The sequence below is a fragment of the Pimephales promelas genome, chromosome 7 (genome assembly GCF_988280905.1).
Source record: "Pimephales promelas chromosome 7, fPimPro1.hap1.1, whole genome shotgun sequence".
NCBI lineage: Eukaryota > Metazoa > Chordata > Actinopteri > Cypriniformes > Leuciscidae > Pimephales > Pimephales promelas.
The window spans coordinates 2,135,628-2,155,375 of NC_142775.1; the positions used below are offsets into that span (position 1 = coordinate 2,135,628).

The window sequence follows — 19,748 nt, forward strand, 5'->3', positions numbered from 1 at the left end:
AAAGAAATCCCAGCCCAGTTTCAGTTAAATATAAGTTTGTCTAAATTCAAAGAAACAAACTCATAAAACAGTCAAACAATTCAGATTACTTACAATGTGTCAGTTTTATAAACTCAGAAGAAAAAGAAAGTTCTACATAAATATAAAAGATAATAATTTGTTTAATATAAGTTTGCCCTTCTCAAACCAATGAATTATTTTGAGCATTTGGGTTTACAGTGAAGATTTCTGCATTTACTGTTGTAGAATCTGAACTCAGCAGGAATGAGGCTTTATGATGCTTTATTGACTTGATAGTTTGAAGTTTTGCACACGTCACTCAAACACAGAACCAGGAAGCAGGAAGAGTTCGAGAAAGAGAGACTAAAGTCCAGTCGAGCTGTTGTGTGTTTGTGTGTCTCATGCAGTAAAATGGCAGAAGCCAGATTTTCTCAGGATGAGCTCCTGTGTCCAGTGTGTCTGGATCTCCTGAAGGATCCAGTGACTATCCACTGTGGACACAGTTACTGTAAGATCTGTATTACAGACTGCTGGGATCAGGAGGACGAGAAGAGAGTCTACAGCTGCCCTCAGTGCAGACAGACCTTCAGTTCAAGACCTGCTTTAGCTAAAAACACCATGCTGGCTGAACTGGTGGAGAAACTGAAGAAGACTACACTTCCTGCTGACTGTTACGCTGGAGCTGGAGATGTGCAGTGTGACGTCTGTACTGGAAGAAAACACAAAGCCGTCAAGTCCTGTCTGGTGTGTCTGGAGTCTTACTGTCAGACTCATTTTGAGCGTCATGAGGATTATTTCTCCCGTAAGCCTCATAAAGTGACTGACGCCACTGGACGACTGCAGGAGATGATCTGCCAAACACATGATAAACTCCTCAAGGTTTTCTGCCGCACTGACCAGAAGTGTATATGTGTGCTGTGTTTGGTGGACGAACATAAAAACCACGACACTGTATCAGCTGCAGCGCAGAGGACAGAGAAACAGGTATGAAACTAGACACTGATGAAATAATGTTGACACTGTTTATATTGGCACCATATGATCAGGAAACATCATTCACACTGCAGACGTCACAGAAGTGAAGAGCAGCTGTAAGTGGACTTTCACCGCTGAGCGGATTTGTGCTTCACATTTAACTTAACAGAAAATATGGTGAAAATACACCTCAAACATTGATCAACACAAACTTTTGTAAAACAAGCTTTAAAGAAGCAACATAAAATAATGCAAAATATATCTCTGTCCGGAATAACACAAGTTAAATGCAGCGACAGACTCAAAGAGTTTCTGTTCAGTAAATCTGACTCAGTCCAGTTGAACTATATAGATCCGCAAGTCTGTTATTCAGCAGAAACTCTGTCATTGTGAAGCTTTCCATCTGTGTGTCAGTTTGACTTTTATGATGCTTATGCTTGCAGTGTGAAACAGAACTTCTGCTTCATGTAAATTCATGTTCAATGGTGGTAAAACTGATCCATCATCCCTTCAGGAGTTTGAACTTCCAGCCATTGGTTATTAATTCTCCTGTCACTGGATTCAACTCTTCTCATGATGATATAGTGAGAGTGTAAAGTGCATCTCTGTTATTGGTTTGTGCTGCAGAAGCAGCTGAAGGAGACGCAGAGGTCGTTCCAGCAGAGGATCCAGCAGAGAGAGAAAGATCTTCAGCAGCTGAGAGAGGCTGTAGAGTCTCATAAGGTGAGTCTGGAGAAGAAGAGAAGTTTGAGAAGTCTCAGTCAGGACTCACTGAAGCTCACTGTGTGATTGTGATGTGTGTCCTAACAGCGCTCTGCACACACAGCAGTGGAGGACAGCGAGAGGATCTTCACTGAGCTCATCCGCTCCATTGAGAGAAGCCGCTCTGAGGCGACACAGCGGATCAGAGATCAGGAAAAGACTGCAGTGAGTCGAGCTGAAGAACGACTGGAGCGACTGGAGCAGGAGATCAATGATCTGAGGAGGAGAGAGGCTGAGCTGGAGCAGCTTTCACACACACAGGATCACATACGGTTCCTGCAGGTAACACAGATCCAGAAGAACAGGATCATAGTGGACAAGAGCAAGAGACTCAGAGAAACATTTGATGAGAGCAGAATGAGCCTCTGACTGAAGTGTTGATCTGTGTGTTCGGTTATGATATAATCATCAGTCAGACTCTCATCTGATCATCTTCACTCACATCTCAACTTTTTTCTGATATCACATATAATGGGGAAATCAGTGAACTTGATGATAGTTTGAGTAATATTCATCAAAGTTGCATCAGATAATCTTCAAAATTAATAGAATTGACAGTATTTTCATAATTGTTTGCCTTTAACATGTTGAATCTTCATCTCTAATGTGACATAATGAATATGAGAAGAATGAAGCTGCTGGATTGAGGAGAGTTACTGCAGATCATCAAGAGCCGCACACATCTGACAGTAGAGCCGGTTATTGATGAAGTGTGGAGGTGATGAGCTTTGATTTGTGTTTTCTGTAGAGTTTCCAGTCTCTCTCAGCTCCTCCTGAATCTACAGACGTCAATGACAATCCCTTCAGTTCTTTCTCCTCTTTTGATGGCGTGAGAGAATCTGTCCGTCAGCTGAGAGACAGACTGGAGGATTTCTGCAAAGAGAAGAAGATCTCTGACAGAGGTAAAGTCCTGGAGATCCTGCTCTCAGAAATGATCCTCCATCATCTCAGATCATGCCAGAGAAGATCATATTAGAAATGTCTTAGGAACGGATGCAGGGATCATTTTCTCTAGACATGATAATCACACTCTTCATGTCTGTTATTTCCACAGTCACTCTCTCCAACATTGTTCCCAGGACCAGGAACGACTTCCTACAATGTAAGTCACTAAGAAAACCAGCAGAAAACTCTCTGAGTGCAGACTGATCTCATGAAATGACACGCCAATTCGTATTTCCATTTTTGGCGTGCTATCAACACGCATAATCGCTTTTCAGCGTGTTTATGAACGCAATGACTTAACGTTACATTACTGTATATATAAATATATGATCTACCCCAACCCCGTCCCTAATCCTACCAGATGTAGATCTACATTTTGCTTCGTTTCGATTGGACATTTAACGGCGTGTACAGACATGCGGAATCACTCGGACATTTAATGTCGTAGACATACAAACATACACGCGGATACACGGATAGCTCAAAATGCATAGAGATAACACGCCAGTTAACTTGAAAGTGGCATGTAGGTTTACGCAAAAGTAATGATGTCATGTTGCTGAGTGTGTTCATGTTCTTCCTGGAGAAGTGGAAGAAAACATGACAGAAGAGTTTTATAGTTGATCATGGAAATGATGATTTGCACACGATATCTGCTAAACTGAGACACTGAGAAGAGTTCAGCTACACTGAATAATTATAACATTGATTCAACCTGAATAATTCAAAGTATTTTTGAACTTGAGTCACCGTAAATCAGTCAATTTGGTTGAATTGTTAATTTTCCCTGCCAAGGAAAATATATATTTTTAAATAGTTGGAGCCAGATATTCAAAGTATTTTTGAGATGTCATCTTTTGAAATTATTCTGTACACTCAAAAACTAGTTTGTTTAACTTAATTAAATTAAGGGCAACTTTTCCACATAATTAGTTTAGGTCTGTATAACAAGAACAAGACTAGTTTTGATGAACCAACCTAATAGATTAAAGTTCCTGTCTTATACAATAACTAGCAAAAGCTTGCTCACATGCTATAGAAAAATGTGTATTATTATTTAATATTTATTATAATCGTGAGTCATTATTGTTTCACAGACAGGGTTTATATTAAGCCAGGATATCGGGCCTTTGTTCAATTAGAGCATTTAAATACCTTTTATAAACAAGCCTTAGAAAAAAAACACTACTGGTGTTCATCTTGAGATAAAACAATGGCACTGTCATATTTTAAGATATTTCAGTGCAAGTTGCTTCAGTTAAAACGGCTCAAACATGGATTTTAGTCTGGGACTAGCTTAAGCCTTGTCTGTGAAACTGGGGTATATGTAACATACGGGATGAGCACGTAAGAAGAGACGGGTCTCAGGGTACGTTCCCAGATAGCAAACTGACATTGAATCAACGTGGAAACATGACATCGAAACAGTGTTGATCTGACATTGTTTTGCTCATCGAATTAACGTTGAACCAACGTCAGACGCGTCATTCTTTCAAAACTAACGGAAAATCAACTTGAAATCAACGCGTTGTTTCAACGTTATGAAAGCAAACCAATTTTCGATTTTCATTTAGCTTTGAAGAATGCCGCGTCTGACGTTGGTTCAACGTTAATTCGATGAGCAAAATCAACGTTGTTTCAATGTCATGAGAGACGTCGTTTCCACGTTGATTCAGTTTGCTGTCTGGGTTTACACAGCAACAATGAACTAAAAATAGAAAAGTGTTTTTGATCTGAAGTGAGACGAAAACATTGTCAAAGTTTGAGTTTTCAGACCCCAAAACTCCATTGTCGTGTAAGTGAACGGCCAAAACGCATTAAAAAAGGCTGTGAAAGGGTCTTTACATTTGCCTAAAAATATAACTTTCATTGTTATAAAAAAACAAGCCAAGCTGAGGTGGAAAAAAGTAACACAGAAGTAACATACTTTTCTACTTTCTACTTTTCTAAATAAGTAAGTAACGCAGTTAGTTACTTTATAAGGGAGTAACAAAATATTGTAATGCTTTACTTTTCAAAGTAAGTTTCCCCAACACTGTGAAGATCACCTCAGTTGTGGGTAATAAGAGTTAAGAGAGCACTGATCATTCACTCCCGCATCTACATCTCCTGCCGGGACTGAGACTCGAACCCAGTCTAACCATTAAGCCACATCTCCCCCATCGACAGCAGGAGCGTCAGAGCTCTGTCACCAAACCAAGAATACACAGACTGAAGTGACCAACCCTGACAGACTCTCACAGCCTGAACACAAGCACCTCTTCTGCTATAACACCCTTTATTCAAAGAGGAAATCCTGATTTATAAAAGCTTTATGAGCCATAAATTGTATTTAGATATAAGAGTATTTTAATATTTAGATGAGCTCACAAAAATAGTTAACTGACAACTCCTAAATCTTTTGTAACTTCCTGAATTAATCATGAATTACAGAAGGAATCCTTAATAGAGGATTTATTAACACACTAACTATTACTATATGACTAAATAATAGTTTATTAATCATTTACCTTTCTAAATGATCTTATGTACCACTAACAACTCCTTATTAACTGTTTTTTAATAATGTAATGCATAATTTAGAAATGATAAACTGATCATTAATAAAGTATGAAAATAAAATTATTAAACACGTTATATTCTATCATTACATTTATTTTTATAAATCAAGAATAAAGCATTTATAGCTGTATTTATAAACTGCTTATTAATGTCTATTAATGTTTACACTCTAAAAAATGCTGGGTTGTTTTAACCCAATTTTGGGTAAAATATGGACGAACCCAGCCAATTGGGTTAAAAATATAATTTAAAAATGTAACCCAATGGCTGGGTTTGTCCATATTTTACCCAAAATTGGGTTAAAACAACCCAGCATTTTTTAGAGTGTACTAAATGATGAATTAACTATTTACTAATGCTTAACTAATGATTCATAACATGCCGTTATTGTAAAGTGTTACCAGTTCATTTAACAAGCAGCAAAAGTCATTTTTACAGTTTTACATTTAAAGATCAGACAGATTCATAATTCCTGATTCTGATGTGTTTTATCTCCATCAGATTCCCATCAGCTCAATCTGGATCTGAACACAGTGAATAAAGACCTCCGTCTGTCTGAGAGGAACAGAGTGATTACTGGCACTTTCATGGAGCAGTCATATCCTGATCATCCAGACAGATTTGATGTGTGTCAGCAGGTGTTGTGTAGAGAGAGTGTGTGTGGACGCTGTTACTGGGAGATTGAGTGGAGTGATGAAGTGTGTATATCAGTGTCATATAAGAGCATCAGCAGGAAGGGATCGGGTAATGAGTGTCTGTTTGGACGTAATGATCAGTCCTGGAGTTTGATCTGCTTTTCCTCCAGTTACTCATTCGGACACAATAACATAAAGACTGAACTCCCTGTAAAGCCCATCAGCAGCAGAACAGGAGTGTGTGTAGATAACAGGAGAAAAAGAGTGTGTGTGTATCACAGAGTAGGAGTGTGTGTGGATCACAGTGCAGGAACTCTGTCCTTCTACAGCGTCTCTGACACACTGATCCTCATACACACAGTCCAGACCACATTCACTCAGCCGCTCTATCCTGGGTTTAGGGTTTATAGGTGTGGATCATCAGTGAAACTGTGTTGATGAATCAGAATACACTGTAGAGAGATTCTACCCATAATGCTTTGAGCTGCATGATAAATCATAAACACTGAGATGTTATAGAGTCTCTTACTTTCTCTTTATTACATTAATAACATGTTCAGATTATGGTTGAGTAATTTTAACAGTATATTGTCCTATCTTTAATCAATAGTATATTAAACTGAATATATAAATGAATTGATCGTCCAGCTGCACAGGTTTTCATAATTATTGCAGATAATATAACAAATGAATAATTATTGATAGGCCTACTTCTTAAAAGGGCTTTGTGTTTCATTTATTAGGCTAGTCTACTGTCAATAATAGAACAAAATAATGAATTAACTAACACAAATTGAATTAATAAATAAATAAAATTTGACAAAAATGTTTTTTCTGTCTTCATTATTGCAACATGTCAAAAGACATCTCTCTCTCTCTCTCTCTCTCTCTCTCTCTCTCTCTCTCTCTCTCTTTCTCTCTAATAACTGCAATAATAACTGCATAAAGTCGGGGACACACTCTTTTATGTATGAATTATGTTCGGTTATATTCATATTATATTCGTATATATTTTTGTTGCAGTGGAGTTTTATTGCATGAGTGTGTAGCGGCGAGGTCGTGGCGGTGCGAAGTCGTGACGAGCTCATCCGGATCACAACATTTCACCAACTCTTTCTCCACCGATACGAGCATTAAGTGCTCAGTCTCTCATCACACATTGTGGTTCTCAGATAAGTTTTTACTTGTTTAAGGACAGAAAGAAAGCGTTCGCTGGAAGCTGTTGTGATCGGCAGGATCAGTGCGGACTAGAATAGTTTTATTAACTCACTGTAAGCCACAGGTAGAGACTGCAACTGAATGAAATCTGACAGAATAGTGTTGTCATTGGTTGGTTTTTCATCACAGTTAAAAAAAAAAATCCTTGCAGAGCTGATGTGGGACTCAAGGATGACTTCATCAACATGTGCGTAGAAATCCGCAATTTTCACCGAATCCATGAAGAAATTTGGTGAGCTTTCGTCAAAGCCCTCTAGCGAGTGTAAAATGGCATCGTTGTCGCTGAACCGGTGAGAGAATTCGGCAACTCAATCCAGTGCTTGACTCAATTACCCCTTTTCCACCCAAAAAAAACTGGTTGGGAACTGGTGCTGGTTCAAAGTTGGTTCGGAGTTGGTTCAACTGGTGAACCGCTTCAGAACCTGTTTGTTTTTCCACTGACTAGAGCGCCCAGGGAACGACGTCGCAACGTCACTGTGTACGTCACCATACGTCTTAGCTAGAAACGCTTGCAAATACAACTTACTTTGGGATTATCTCTAACTCGTGTACCAAGAAAGCTTTAAAAACAATTGAAATATGTAATTTTTTTAATAATCTTTTCTGATAAGTTATGTACCCCTGTATTCCTTATTTGTTCTATATTGTGACTGTTTTCTTCTTTACGGAAGCCCTGAACTTGTCTTCAATAAAAAAATGACAAAAGTAGAAATGCTTGCGTTAACTTGAAAGCATAACAATTACAAAGGCGGACTCCATCGTGTTTCTGCAAATGTTCCTCTTGGCTTTGCGATCCTTTAATAATAAAAAGATGTTTTATTATTTTATTATTTTAAAAAGATGAGGTCAGAAAAGATGTTTAGAGCACATCTAAACCCGCCGCAGACCCCAACGTAAGCATGACGTGGTGAAAGAACGGTTCTAGTCCAGCAAAGAGTTGGTGCCGCTCTGGAACCAGTTCTCCTGGCCGCGAACCGGTTCTTTGTCAGTCGAAACACAAAGAACATGTTCGCGCACAGGCACCGGCTCCGAACCGGCTCTCAAAATGCTTTGGTGGAAAAGGGGCTAATGAGATGCGCACTCAGAAGTGAACACACTTTCTGTAGTCTTGCAGGTCGGGTCTTGGATGCTGTGTCTGTATACTCAGGGGAAATGCCCAGTGTGACTGCAAAGCTTTGTGCTTTTTCCAACACAGCCTTTCATTCATTGTGGGATCTGATGGTGTGAAGGTGCTCTTCGGTATTTGTTGTCTACAGAGCCAGGTTCCTCAAACCAACAAATGCATGACACTAGGCCAACATCAGTTAGTAAAGGTCAAAGTGAAGAAGCTGAAAGCACCACAGTCACAGACAGCCCAAACTCAGCTAGAGAATGCAGAAATAAAGTGAGAGGGAAGGAGATTTTTGGACAACTGGTCCAGGATTATGGCCAGAGTAGTGTTAGGTGGTACCTGGTCAAACCCGGTTCTGGTTGCGCATGCATGCACGTAATTTTAAAGTTGCGTCCTCTTCATGAAAGCGCTGAGACAAGGCGACCGGCGGCGCTGCTGATGTGTGTCTGTGTATATTAAACTGCAAAACGAATAAATATGAACCCTGCATGTTCTGCTTCTCTCTGTTTGAATGAGCGGCGCAGACGCACGGTTTCATTTAATGTTACCTCACACACACACACACACACTGAAGCACGAGTGACGCTCACACTGTTTTCAGTCTCTGCCTCGCGATAGTTGTTGTCGTGGGGCGTCCAGTAGCCGCTCTGTAGAGGGGGGGTTATATCACAGTGTCTGGTTGTGTTTCCCTGGGTTGTCACTAGAGGTCCTCGTTCTCACGGTGTCTTTCACATTTGACTTCATTTCCCAGCATTTTGTCTGTCACTCATCAGTTCATTGCACTCAGCTGTTTCCCATCACATTGTTAGATATGTGTGTATATATTCCCTGTCTGTGTCATTATTCATTACGGAGTCCTTGTAATATGTCGCCATTTCTGAGGTCTGTGTTCCTGCTTGTTCCTGCTTTTGTTCTTGTTTTGATTGATGATTTTGGATTTTTTTGACCCCTGTCTGGATGACTATGATGTTTGATTACCCTTATTATTAAATATACTGCAATTGGACCTTCTGTTTTCCGTGTGTGGTTTCGTGACACATGGGACAGTGAGTTGTCTCTGAAGATGCAAATAGGTGTACTTGTTCTTGACCGAATTTCTCCCATAGGAGCTTCACCACCTCTGGGGTGAGTCTCCATTCCCCCGGCCTCAGCCTCAACTTTATATATACTGCCCTGAGACATTCATTTCCTTTGGGCACTGTTGTGGGGAATTTTAATCTCACATGTATTAATTGTTCTCCCTTATCAAGAGTGGAACTAGGCACCAGAGGACCGGCCGGGTCAGGGGTCATCTTAGACTGGGAGGGGTTGTGGGGGTTAGTAAATCTAACCTGACATCATGAATCCTATGGCTTTGTGGAAATTTACAGAGAAGGCTCGGCTTGCCGTGAATAACCTTGGGGAGGGCTATTTAGTCTTCACCCCGGCCTGTGTTCTGGGCGTCACTCTCTTCACAGTGTACCAATCTGTGTTAGCGACTGGGCCTATTCTTGCAAGAATAAACTTCTCTTTTCTTTTATTAATTTGACTCTCAGAGTGTCTCTTACGAAGTGATGTCTGTTTATTGAATTTTTGCCTTAACAATTGGTGTCAGAAGAATGGGATTCCTTGGAAGTGCCTTCTGGACCTGAGAGCGTACGGTGTTTGGCCACCTGGACTGAGCAGTTCCAGCTCTACCTCGTAAGCTTGAGAGAGAGGGGCCGACCGCTATCAGGCCCAGGAGAGGCTCCACTGTAATCAAAAAGAACCCGAGGCACAGAGAAAAGACATCCTGGTAAGACACAGCTAAATTCATTTTATATTGGGTATATAATTGAGAGGAACTGTACTGGCTGGGGTCTATTTCGGTGGTTGCGAATAAAAGAGTAGTCCAAGATTAATTGAGATCTGTTGGCAGGTCAAGAAATTTCATATGGACACTGAGTTTTCGTAAATCTGAAATTAATTGACATTTGTCAGATCAAGAGATTTCGCCCAGATTACGGTCCAAGATCACTTGAGAGCTGAAAGCAGGTCAAGAGATTTCAGGTGGACTCTAATCTGTGGGGTAACTGAGATCGTGCAGCGGGTCAAAAGATTTCCAGATAAAGCGCTGGTAGTGCACCTTGACCGATCTTGGGTTAAGAGATCGGATCTGTTGGAGACGTCCGACAGATTATTAGACGCGTCGAAGGGAAAATCCACGGGGGAAATAGAAACAGCCAGTATGAGGAAATCTCAGAGCAAGCTTGCCAGATATGATACACCGGTGTTTTGCCAAATGAGAAAACATTATGGGCAGAAGTGTATGCAAGATATTGACAAATTGATAAAGTATCATGATTTTCCCAGAGAGGGAACACTGAGCGCTACCAGACTAAAAGTAGTGAAGGAATCAGTGGAACAGGGCAGCGAAAAGCAAACAGGCTGTTGTGGCTGCGTTCATCATGAATGTAAAATGTAAAGACAGCTATGTCCAAAGATTCTGGAAATCAGTAAGGTTGATTGACATTGAAGTAAGATATTGTTTTATAAAATTTTGATAATTTGGGTCAGGGATAATTTCCCAGGACAAGTGTGACCAAAGTAGTCAAGAAACTTTGTGAAAACAACTTAGAATATTTTGAGCATTTCGATGCGGCTTATGAAAATCTGTCAATAATAATGAAGATTAAGAGACACTAATCTAACGGATGATGCAACAGATGTATCATAAGCAGAGAGTGTTAAACTTGTCAAAGTTAGTGTGAATCCTAATTGGAGAAACTTAAGTCAAATATGAAAAGTTATTGAGAACTAGAAACATGATTTATATGTACGATCAAATAAGCAGAAGCAGCTAAATGCTGATTAAACAAACAGCTTGAAGAGTTGACCATGAAAGAACTAGAAGCTGATGTTTTTCTTTCAAAAGATAAGTTTGAAACAGTTTGCTTATCTGAATCTGATGTGTACTGTGGCTGAAAACTGCCAGTGCAAAGAGACTCAATCTGAGTGAAAATTAGTAATGCCTTAATTCCCTGATGTGGGCAAAAGACAAATGTAAATAATGTTTATTTGAAACCTTATGTAATTTCTGGCAAAGATGCCTTAAGTTGGAATAGAGTTAAACGATGAGATAAAGTTTGATGTTAGAAGTTTATGAGCGTGCAGTACCAGTCCTGAATTCCTCAGTCTCTCTCTCATTCAATGTCAGCTAGAAGCTGTTATCTGAGCCTGTGTCATTAGTGATAATAAGCTATTTGTATTAAAACACAGTGTTTCAGTGGAAGATCATAGACACAGAGATGTTAAAGGACAACTCCGGCGCAAAATGAAACTTTAGTCAAATTATACATTGTTACCTAGTCAACCGTTATCTGAGATTTGTTTTCATGATTGTCGAATGTAAATAGTTTTATCTCTAAAAATAGTTTAGCTTATAACGCTAGTATAATGCTAGTATATAGGGCATAGAGTAATGACAAATAAAAATCGCTTGTTATTACCACTAACAAGGTTCAAAATAGCCCCACACTAACACGACAGCATAATAAGGGTCCCTACATTCAAACCGAAGCATTGAGAACTTTGTCAGTGTCCATACAGTTTAATAAGAAGATATTTTATACACACAGTCAACTTCGCGAATACAGGAAGAAGCCATCTTTGAAAAATAGTCTCTACCAGTCGATCTACGAACGCCGATCCAAGTGCGCTGGTGAGATGTGAATAAGGTGATAATGTGAGCGCGAACAGTAGGCTATGTACATATTGAAGAGAAGTAAACGGTTTGTGTTTGTGTTTCTTCTGGAAACGGACCATATGAGATTCTGCACAGTTCAGCGCAATTGGATCGGCGTTTAATTAATTATGATTAATTATTTTGAGCTTTTGGGTTTACAGTGAAGATTTCTGCATTTACTGTTGTAGAATCTGAACTCAGCAGGAATGAGGCTTTATGATGCTTTATTGACTTGATAGTTTGAAGTTTTACACACGTCACTGAAACACAGAACCAGGAAACAGGAAGAGTTTGAGAAAGAGAAACTAAAGTGCAGTCGAGCTGTTGTGTGTTTGTGTGTCTCATGCAGTAAAATGGCAGAAGCCAGATTTTCTCAGGATGAGCTCCTGTGTCCAGTGTGTCTGGATCTCCTGAAGGATCCAGTGGCCATTCCCTGTGGACACAGTTACTGTAAGATCTGTATTACAGACTGCTGGGATCAGGAGGACGAGAAGAGAGTCTACAGCTGCCCTCAGTGCAGACAGACCTTCAGTTCAAGACCTGCTTTAGCTAAAAACACCATGCTGGCTGAACTGGTGGAGAAACTGAAGAAGACTACACTTCCTGCTGACTGTTACGCTGGAGCTGGAGATGTGCAGTGTGACGTCTGTACTGGAAGAAAACACAAAGCCGTCAAGTCCTGTCTGGTGTGTCTGGAGTCTTACTGTCAGACTCATTTTGAGCGTCATGAGGATTATTTCTCCCGTAAGCCACATAAAGTGACTGACGCCACTGGACGACTGCAGGAGATGATCTGCCAAACACATGATAAACTCCTCGAGGTTTTCTGCCGCACTGACCAGAAGTGTATATGTGTGCTGTGTTCGATGGACGAACATAAAAACCACGACACTGTATCAGCTGCAGCGCAGAGGACAGAGAAACAGGTATGAAACTAGACACTGATGAAATAATGTTGACACTGTTTATATTGGCACCATATGATCAGGAAACATCATTCACACTGCAGACGTCACAGAAGAGCAGCTGTAAGTCGACTTTCACCGCTGAGCGGATTTGTGCTTCACATTTAACAGAAAATATGGTGAAAATACACCGTAAACACTGATCAACACAAACTTAACAAAAGAAACTCTTCTCATGATGATATAGTGAGAGTGTAAAGTAGGGCTGCAACAACTAATCGATAAAATCGATTATAATCGATTATGAAAATCGTTGTCAACGAATGTCATTATCGATTAGTTGGTCTGATTACGTCACGGGGATTGTTTACATGGAACATGCGCTTCTTACATGCGCTTCATGAGGCGCACATGCAGTCTCTCTCCCTCGCCGCTCTACCCTGTCTCGCGCGCGCAACACGGACGGTTTGGAGCACATTATCTTCTGTCTCGCATGCGCGCTCTTGATTCCGTGAGTTTGAACTAATTTGCGGGCATCAGGAAACCGCTATCAATATGCAGCATACACGAAAATCATTCACCTTTCGGCAAATTCGCCGTTTTGAAACCAAAATAGGTGACCTACGTTAATCGTGTATACTTTATGAAGCCATAGTAGTTGTATAATGTGAGATAGAAATGTATATTTAAGTCATTAAATTCAAGTTAACCTAAGCTTTTCCCTCCACTGCGGCTGTCAGTCATTCTCTATTCGGTGTTCAAACAGCGCGTCGCGTTACAACAGTTAACATGATGATCTCTTTCCAAGATGATTCAATGTTATTATTATAATTGATCCGTAGATAAAGGTATATGATGGTTTTTCTATCTTGCTAGACTTTTATTGCTGTAACTTAATCACTTTCTACTGAGTGTCTGTTAGATCACAACACTATAGTAGAGTCGGCGCAGTATAATTGTTCTTCACGTGCACAGTAGCCTAAATGAAATTTAAAACTGTTAAAAGAAAAGGCTTAATAAACTATTGCATAGATACTGTATAATACACAGTCAATATGTCTTTCTCTTTCCTTGGTGCTTTTAACTTTAAAGGGTTAGTTCACCCAAAAATGAAAATTCTGTCAGTATTTACTCACCCTCATGTTGTTACAACCCCGTAAGACCTTCGTTCATCTTCGGAACACAAATTAAGATATTTAAGATATTAAGATCACTCCTGCATACAGTCCATAGGCTTCTTGAGGGAATGACTCTTGCTGTCCACGAAAAGTCATTAAAGACATCGTTAAAATAGTCCAAGTGACTACAGGGGCTCAATCTTAAGTTTATCAAACGACGAGAACACTTTTGTGCGCAAAAAAACAACAAAAATAACGACTTTATTTCAACTATTCGTTTATTTCTCCCTCTGCGCGAGTCAGGTTACTAGTTTTAGCGTAAGCTTCTGTTATTGTACGTCACACGCATCACACACATGACCAGCGTCGGCCAATAGTGAGCCTACGTGTGACGTAGCTCTACGCAATCACACTACGTTAACTGACTTACAGGCTCATGGAGAAGGAAGTGAATAGTTGAAATAAAGTCGTTATTTTTGTTGTTTTTTTGCTCACAAAAGTGTTCTCGTCGTTTGATAAACTTAAGATTGAGCCCCTGTAGTCACTTGGACTATTTTAACGATGTCTTTAATGACTTTTCGTGGACAGCAAGAGTCATTCCCTCAAGAAGCCTATGGACTAGTATGCAGGAGCGATCTTAATATCTTAAATATCTTAATTTGTGTTCCGAAGATGAACGAAGGTCTTACGGGGTTGGAACAACATGAGGGTGAGTAAATACTGACAGAATTTTCATTTTTGGGTGAACTAACCCTTTAATGCGGCGGACACTGAAGAGCTGCGCGCCGCCCTGTGACTCCGTGTTGCTTCAAGCGCATCATTCAGCGCTCGCGATGCGCATAAGCACTTTGTGCAGCTCTTTCATGATCATGTCATAATACTTTTGCGCAATGAAAGCTTATTAATAGCCTTTCTTGTTCTGTCCTATCTATTATATTTTGCTTCCTCACTAAACAGCTGTGCTTTACATTTAAAACAGCTGTGCGTCTGATTTTTACGATGTTTTTCATGAATGTATAAGAACAATACAAAGAGCAATGTGTACGTTTTACCAGAGTTAGTGCTACACTTATTGTCTCTTATTTGTTCCCCACTAAGGAATGTTTTTTCACTAAATGTTCAGATTTTATAAAATTATATTGTGCACTTGTGATATTTCTAGGCTAAGTTTTGCTGAGTTATCCACTAATCTAGTTTACAATAGCATTTTTGTCATAGGTTATGGTCATATATATATTTTTTATTTGTTGTTTTTCTTTATAATGAAGTTGTCTGTATTAAGTAGATTGTTTAACACACAAAAGAGTGTGGTTTTTAGGGTTTTATTTTGTTATAATAAACAAAAAAATGGAATATAATTGTTTTATCCGATTAATCGATTAATCGAAAAAATAATCGTCCGATTAATCGATTATCAAAATAATCGTTAGTTGCAGCCCTAGTGTAAAGTGCATCTCTGTTATTGGTTTGTGCTGCAGAAGCAGCTGAAGGAGACGCAGAGGTCGTTCCAGCAGAGGATCCAGCAGAGAGAGAAAGATCTTCAGCAGCTGAGAGAGGCTGTAGAGTCTCATAAGGTGAGTCTGGAGAAGAAGAGAAGTTTGAGAAGTCTCAGTCAGGACTCACTGAAGCTCACTGTGTGATTGTGATGTGTGTCCTAACAGCGCTCTGCACACACAGCAGTGGAGGACAGCGAGAGGATCTTCACTGAGCTCATCCGCTCCATTGAGAGAAGCCGCTCTGAGGCGACACAGCGGATCAGAGATCAGGAAAAGACTGCAGTGAGTCGAGCTGAAGAACGACTGGAGCGACTGGAGCAGGAGATCAATGATCTGAGGAGGAGAGAGGCTGAGCTGGAGCAGCTTTCACACACACACAGGATCACATACGGTTCCTGCAGGTAACACAGATCCAGAAGAACAGGATCATAGTGGACAAGAGCAAGAGACTCAGAGAAACATTTGATGAGAGCAGAATGAGCCTCTGACTGAAGTGTTGATCTGTGTGTTCGGTTATGATATAATCATCAGTCAGACTCTCATCTGATCATCTTCACTCACATCTCAACTTTTTTCTGATATCACATATAATGGGGAAATCAGTGAACTTGATGGTGGCAGTTTGAGTAATATTCATCAAAGTTGCATCAGATGATCTTCAAAATTAACAGAATTGACAGTATTTTCATAATTGTTTGCCTTTAACATGTTGAATCTTCATCTCTAATGTGACATAATGAATATGAGAAGAATGAAGCTGATGGATTGAGGAGAGTTACTGCAGATCATCAAGAGCCGCACACATCTGACAGTAGAGCCGGTTATTGATGAAGTGTGGAGGTGATGAGCTTTGATTTGTGTTTTCTGTAGAGTTTCCAGTCTCTCTCAGCTCCTCCTGAATCTACAGACGTCAATGACAATCCCTTCAGTTCTCTCTCCTCTTTTGATGGCGTGAGAGAATCTGTCCGTCAGCTGAGAGACAGACTGGAGGATTTCTGCAAAGAGAAGAAGATCTCTGACAGAGGTAAAGTCCTGGAGATCCTGCTCTCAGAAATGATCCTCCATCATCTCAGATCATGCCAGAGAAGATCATATTAGAAATGTCTTAGGAACGGATGCAGGGATCATTTTCTCTAGACATGATAATCACACTCTTCATGTCTGTTATTTCCACAGTCACTCTCTCCAACATTGTTCCCAGGACCAGGAACGACTTCCTACAATGTAAGTCACTAAGAAAACCAGCAGAAAACTCTCTGAGTGTGTTCATGTTCTTCCTGGAGAAGTGGAAGAAAACATGACAGAAGAGTTTTATAGTTGATCATGGAAATGATGATTTGCACAGGATATCTGCTAAACTGAGACACTGATGATATATTGAACATAAAGAGTTCAGATACACTGAAAAATAAATAACGTTGATTTACCTGGAAAAAGAAATAATAATAATAATTCACACAAAGTATTTTTAACTTGATTCACTATAAATTAGTAATTGGTTTGAATTTATATATATATATATATATATTAGGGCTGTGCAAAAGTTAATTGCGATTAATCTCATCCAAAATAAAAGTCTGCATGTTTACATAATATATTTGTGTGTGCTGTATATAATTATTTTGTATATATAAATACCTATGCATGCATGTATATATTTAAGAATTATCTGCGCTTAAATTCTGTATATATTTATAAATACATAATCTATATTATATAAATATAAATATTTTCTTAAATATATACATGCATGTGTGTGTATTTATATATACAAAATAATTATATTCGGCACACACAAATATATTATGTAAACACAGACTTTTATTTTGGATGCGATTAATCGCAATTAATTTTTGCACAGCCCTAATATATATATATATATATATATATATATATATATATACAGAATATAAGGAATATATATATATATATATATATATACAGTATATATATTCCTTGGCAAGGGAAATTATAAGTTCAAACACATTACTGATTTATAGTGAATCAAGTTAAAAATACTTTGTGTGAAATATTATTATTATTATTATTATTTCAGTTGAATCAACGTTACTTGTTTTTAGTGTAGCTGAACTCTTTATGTTCAATATATCATCAATGATATAGAATGATATAGACTGTGTTTACAGCCATTGTTCAGCATGAGCGCTCAGGAGAACAATTTGAACTCTCAATATATATAGCTGTATATACATATATACTGTACTGAGACACTGCTGATATATTGAACATGAAGAGTTTAGATCGATTTAAAGATCAGACAGATTCATAATTCCTGATTCTGATGTGTTTTATCTCCATCAGATTCCCATCAGCTCAATCTGGATCTGAACACAGTGAATGAATACATCCGTCTGTCTGAGAGGAACAGAGTGATTACTCTCACTTTCCCAGCACAGTCGTATCCTGATCATCCAGACAGATTTGATGATGTGTGGCAGGTGTTGTGTAGAGAGAGTGTGTGTGGACGCTGTTACTGGGAGATTGAGTGGAGTGGATGGGTGTGTATATCAGTGTCATATAAGAGCATCAGCAGGAAGGGACGGGGTGATGAGAGTGTGAGTTTGGATCTAATGATCAGTCCTGGAGTTTGTTCTGCTCTTCCTCCAGTTACTCATTCAGACACAATAACATAAAGACTAAACTCCCTGTAAAGCCCATCAGCAGGAGAACAGGAGTGTGTGTGGATGACAGAGTAGGAGTGTATGTGGATCACAGTGCAGGAACTCTGTCCTTCTACAGCGTCTCTGACACACTGATCCTCATACACACAGTCCAGACCACATTCACTCAGCCGCTCTATCCTGGGTTTTGGGTTTATGGTGGATCATCAGTGAAACTGTGTTGATGAATCAGAATACACTGTAGAGAGATTCTACCCATAATGCTTTGAGCTGCATGATAAATCATAAACACTGAGATGTTATAGAGTCTCTTACTTTCTCTTTATTACATTAATAACATGTTCAGATTATGGTTGAGTAAGTGTGATCTTGAAGCTGATATAATATTCCCCGCTAAACTCAATCATTTAAATGTTGTTTTGTGTCATTATCTCTTATGTGTGTGTCTTGTGTAAATGTGTATGCGGATGTATATGTACATATAAGAGATTGTGTGTGTGTTTCTTTCCTCTTTTGTTCATTCATGAAAAGTAAAATAAAAAGTGTTACACTACAGGGCCGTTGAATACTTGAATCTGATTGGTTGACGAACGCTCTAAGATGTGCAATTATTTTCAGGGAAACGCACGCCTAAAGTAGTTCCGGCAGGTTTGACCGCATTACAGCTCCATATGACTGCGCGTAGTTGACTGTAATATCGGAAAATAGGATTCAGTTCATACAATTCATTTGCCAGCAGCCATATCACCCTGTAGCCCAAGACTGGTTGCCCACTGAAGCTAAGCAGAGCTGAGCCTGGTTAGTACCTGGATGGGAGACCTTCTGAGAAAGCCAGGTTGCTGCTGGAAGAGGTGTTAGTGAGGCCAGCAGGGGGCGCTCACCCTGTGGTCTGTGTGGGTCCTAACGCCCCAGTATAGTAATGGGGATACTATACTGTCAAAAAACAGCACCGTCCTTCGGATGAGACGTTAAACCGAGGTCCTGACTCTCTGTGGTCATTAAAAATCTAAAGTAGTGGTATAACCCCGGCATCCTGGACAAATTTGCCCAGTGGCCTCTGTCCATCATGGCCTCCTAATCATCCCCATATATATCAATTGGCTTCATCACTGTCTCCTCTCCACCAGTAAGCTGGTGTGTGGTGAGCGTTCTGGCGCAATATGGCTGCCGTCGCATCATCCAGGTGGATGGTTTATTCTGGTGGTGGTTGAGGAGATTACCCTCTCTATGTGAAGCGCTTTGTGTGTCCAGAAAGGCGCTATATAAATGTAATGAATTATTATTAATTATTAATATTAACAAGAAAAAACATGTGGCCCCATGCGCTTGATCTGCAATATCTGATGCCTAACTTCACAATCAATGGAAACATACAGTTTAATTGAAATATATAAAGTATATAGTCATATCTTTAATCCATAGTTTATTAAACTGAATATATAAATGAATTGATCGTCCAGCTGCACAGGTTTTCATAATTATTGCAGATAATATAACAAATAAATTATTATTGATAGGCCTACTTCTTAAAAGGGCTTTGTGTTTCATTTTTTAGGCTAGTCTACTGTCAATAATAGAACAAAATAAATAATTGATTAATTACAACAAATTGATAACATCTCTCTTTCTCTCTCTCTCTCTCTCTCTCTCTAATAACTGCATTAATCCACTGATCA

General features: G+C 39.4%; 1 protein-coding gene and 1 pseudogene across 3 annotated transcripts; both read left to right on the forward strand.

Moving 5' to 3' along the window:
• Window positions 1-351: 351 nt before the first annotated feature.
• On the forward strand, window positions 352-6,705 carry LOC120475101 (E3 ubiquitin/ISG15 ligase TRIM25). 2 transcript variants are annotated; one of them, XM_089132901.1, is made up of 6 exons: window positions 352-984; window positions 1,603-1,698; window positions 1,786-2,019; window positions 2,486-2,639; window positions 2,792-2,839; window positions 5,746-6,705. In XM_089132901.1, the coding sequence occupies exons 1-6, from the start codon at window positions 412-414 to the stop codon at window positions 6,315-6,317; spliced, it is 1,677 nt and encodes a 558-aa protein (XP_088989027.1). In that variant the 5' UTR covers window positions 352-411; the 3' UTR covers window positions 6,318-6,705. The 2 variants fall into 2 exon arrangements, with proteins under 2 accessions (XP_088989027.1, XP_088989028.1); XM_089132902.1 differs by lacking the exon at window positions 2,486-2,639 and having other exon boundaries at window positions 353-984; window positions 5,746-5,787.
• A 5,480-nt stretch (window positions 6,706-12,185) lies between these two features.
• On the forward strand, window positions 12,186-18,625 carry LOC148978230 (E3 ubiquitin/ISG15 ligase TRIM25-like; annotated as a pseudogene). Its single transcript, XR_016169192.1, has 6 exons — window positions 12,186-12,837; window positions 15,413-15,508; window positions 15,596-15,831; window positions 16,301-16,454; window positions 16,607-16,654; window positions 17,753-18,625. The product of XR_016169192.1 is annotated as an E3 ubiquitin/ISG15 ligase TRIM25-like (transcript).
• The last annotated feature ends 1,123 nt before the right edge of the window (window positions 18,626-19,748 follow it).

What these genes read in the sequence shown, in the direction of transcription:
- LOC120475101 (XM_089132901.1), top strand. Translation starts at nt 412, where the DNA reads ATGGCAGAAGCCAGATTTTCTCAGGATGAGCTCCTGTGTCCAGTGTGT. An exon ending in AGGCTGTAGAGTCTCATAAG is followed by an intron (nt 1,699 to 1,785) that starts GTGAGTCTGGAG and finishes GTGTCCTAACAG; the next exon opens with CGCTCTGCACACACAGCAGT. An exon ending in ATCACATACGGTTCCTGCAG is followed by an intron (nt 2,020 to 2,485) that starts GTAACACAGATC and finishes TGTTTTCTGTAG; the next exon opens with AGTTTCCAGTCTCTCTCAGC.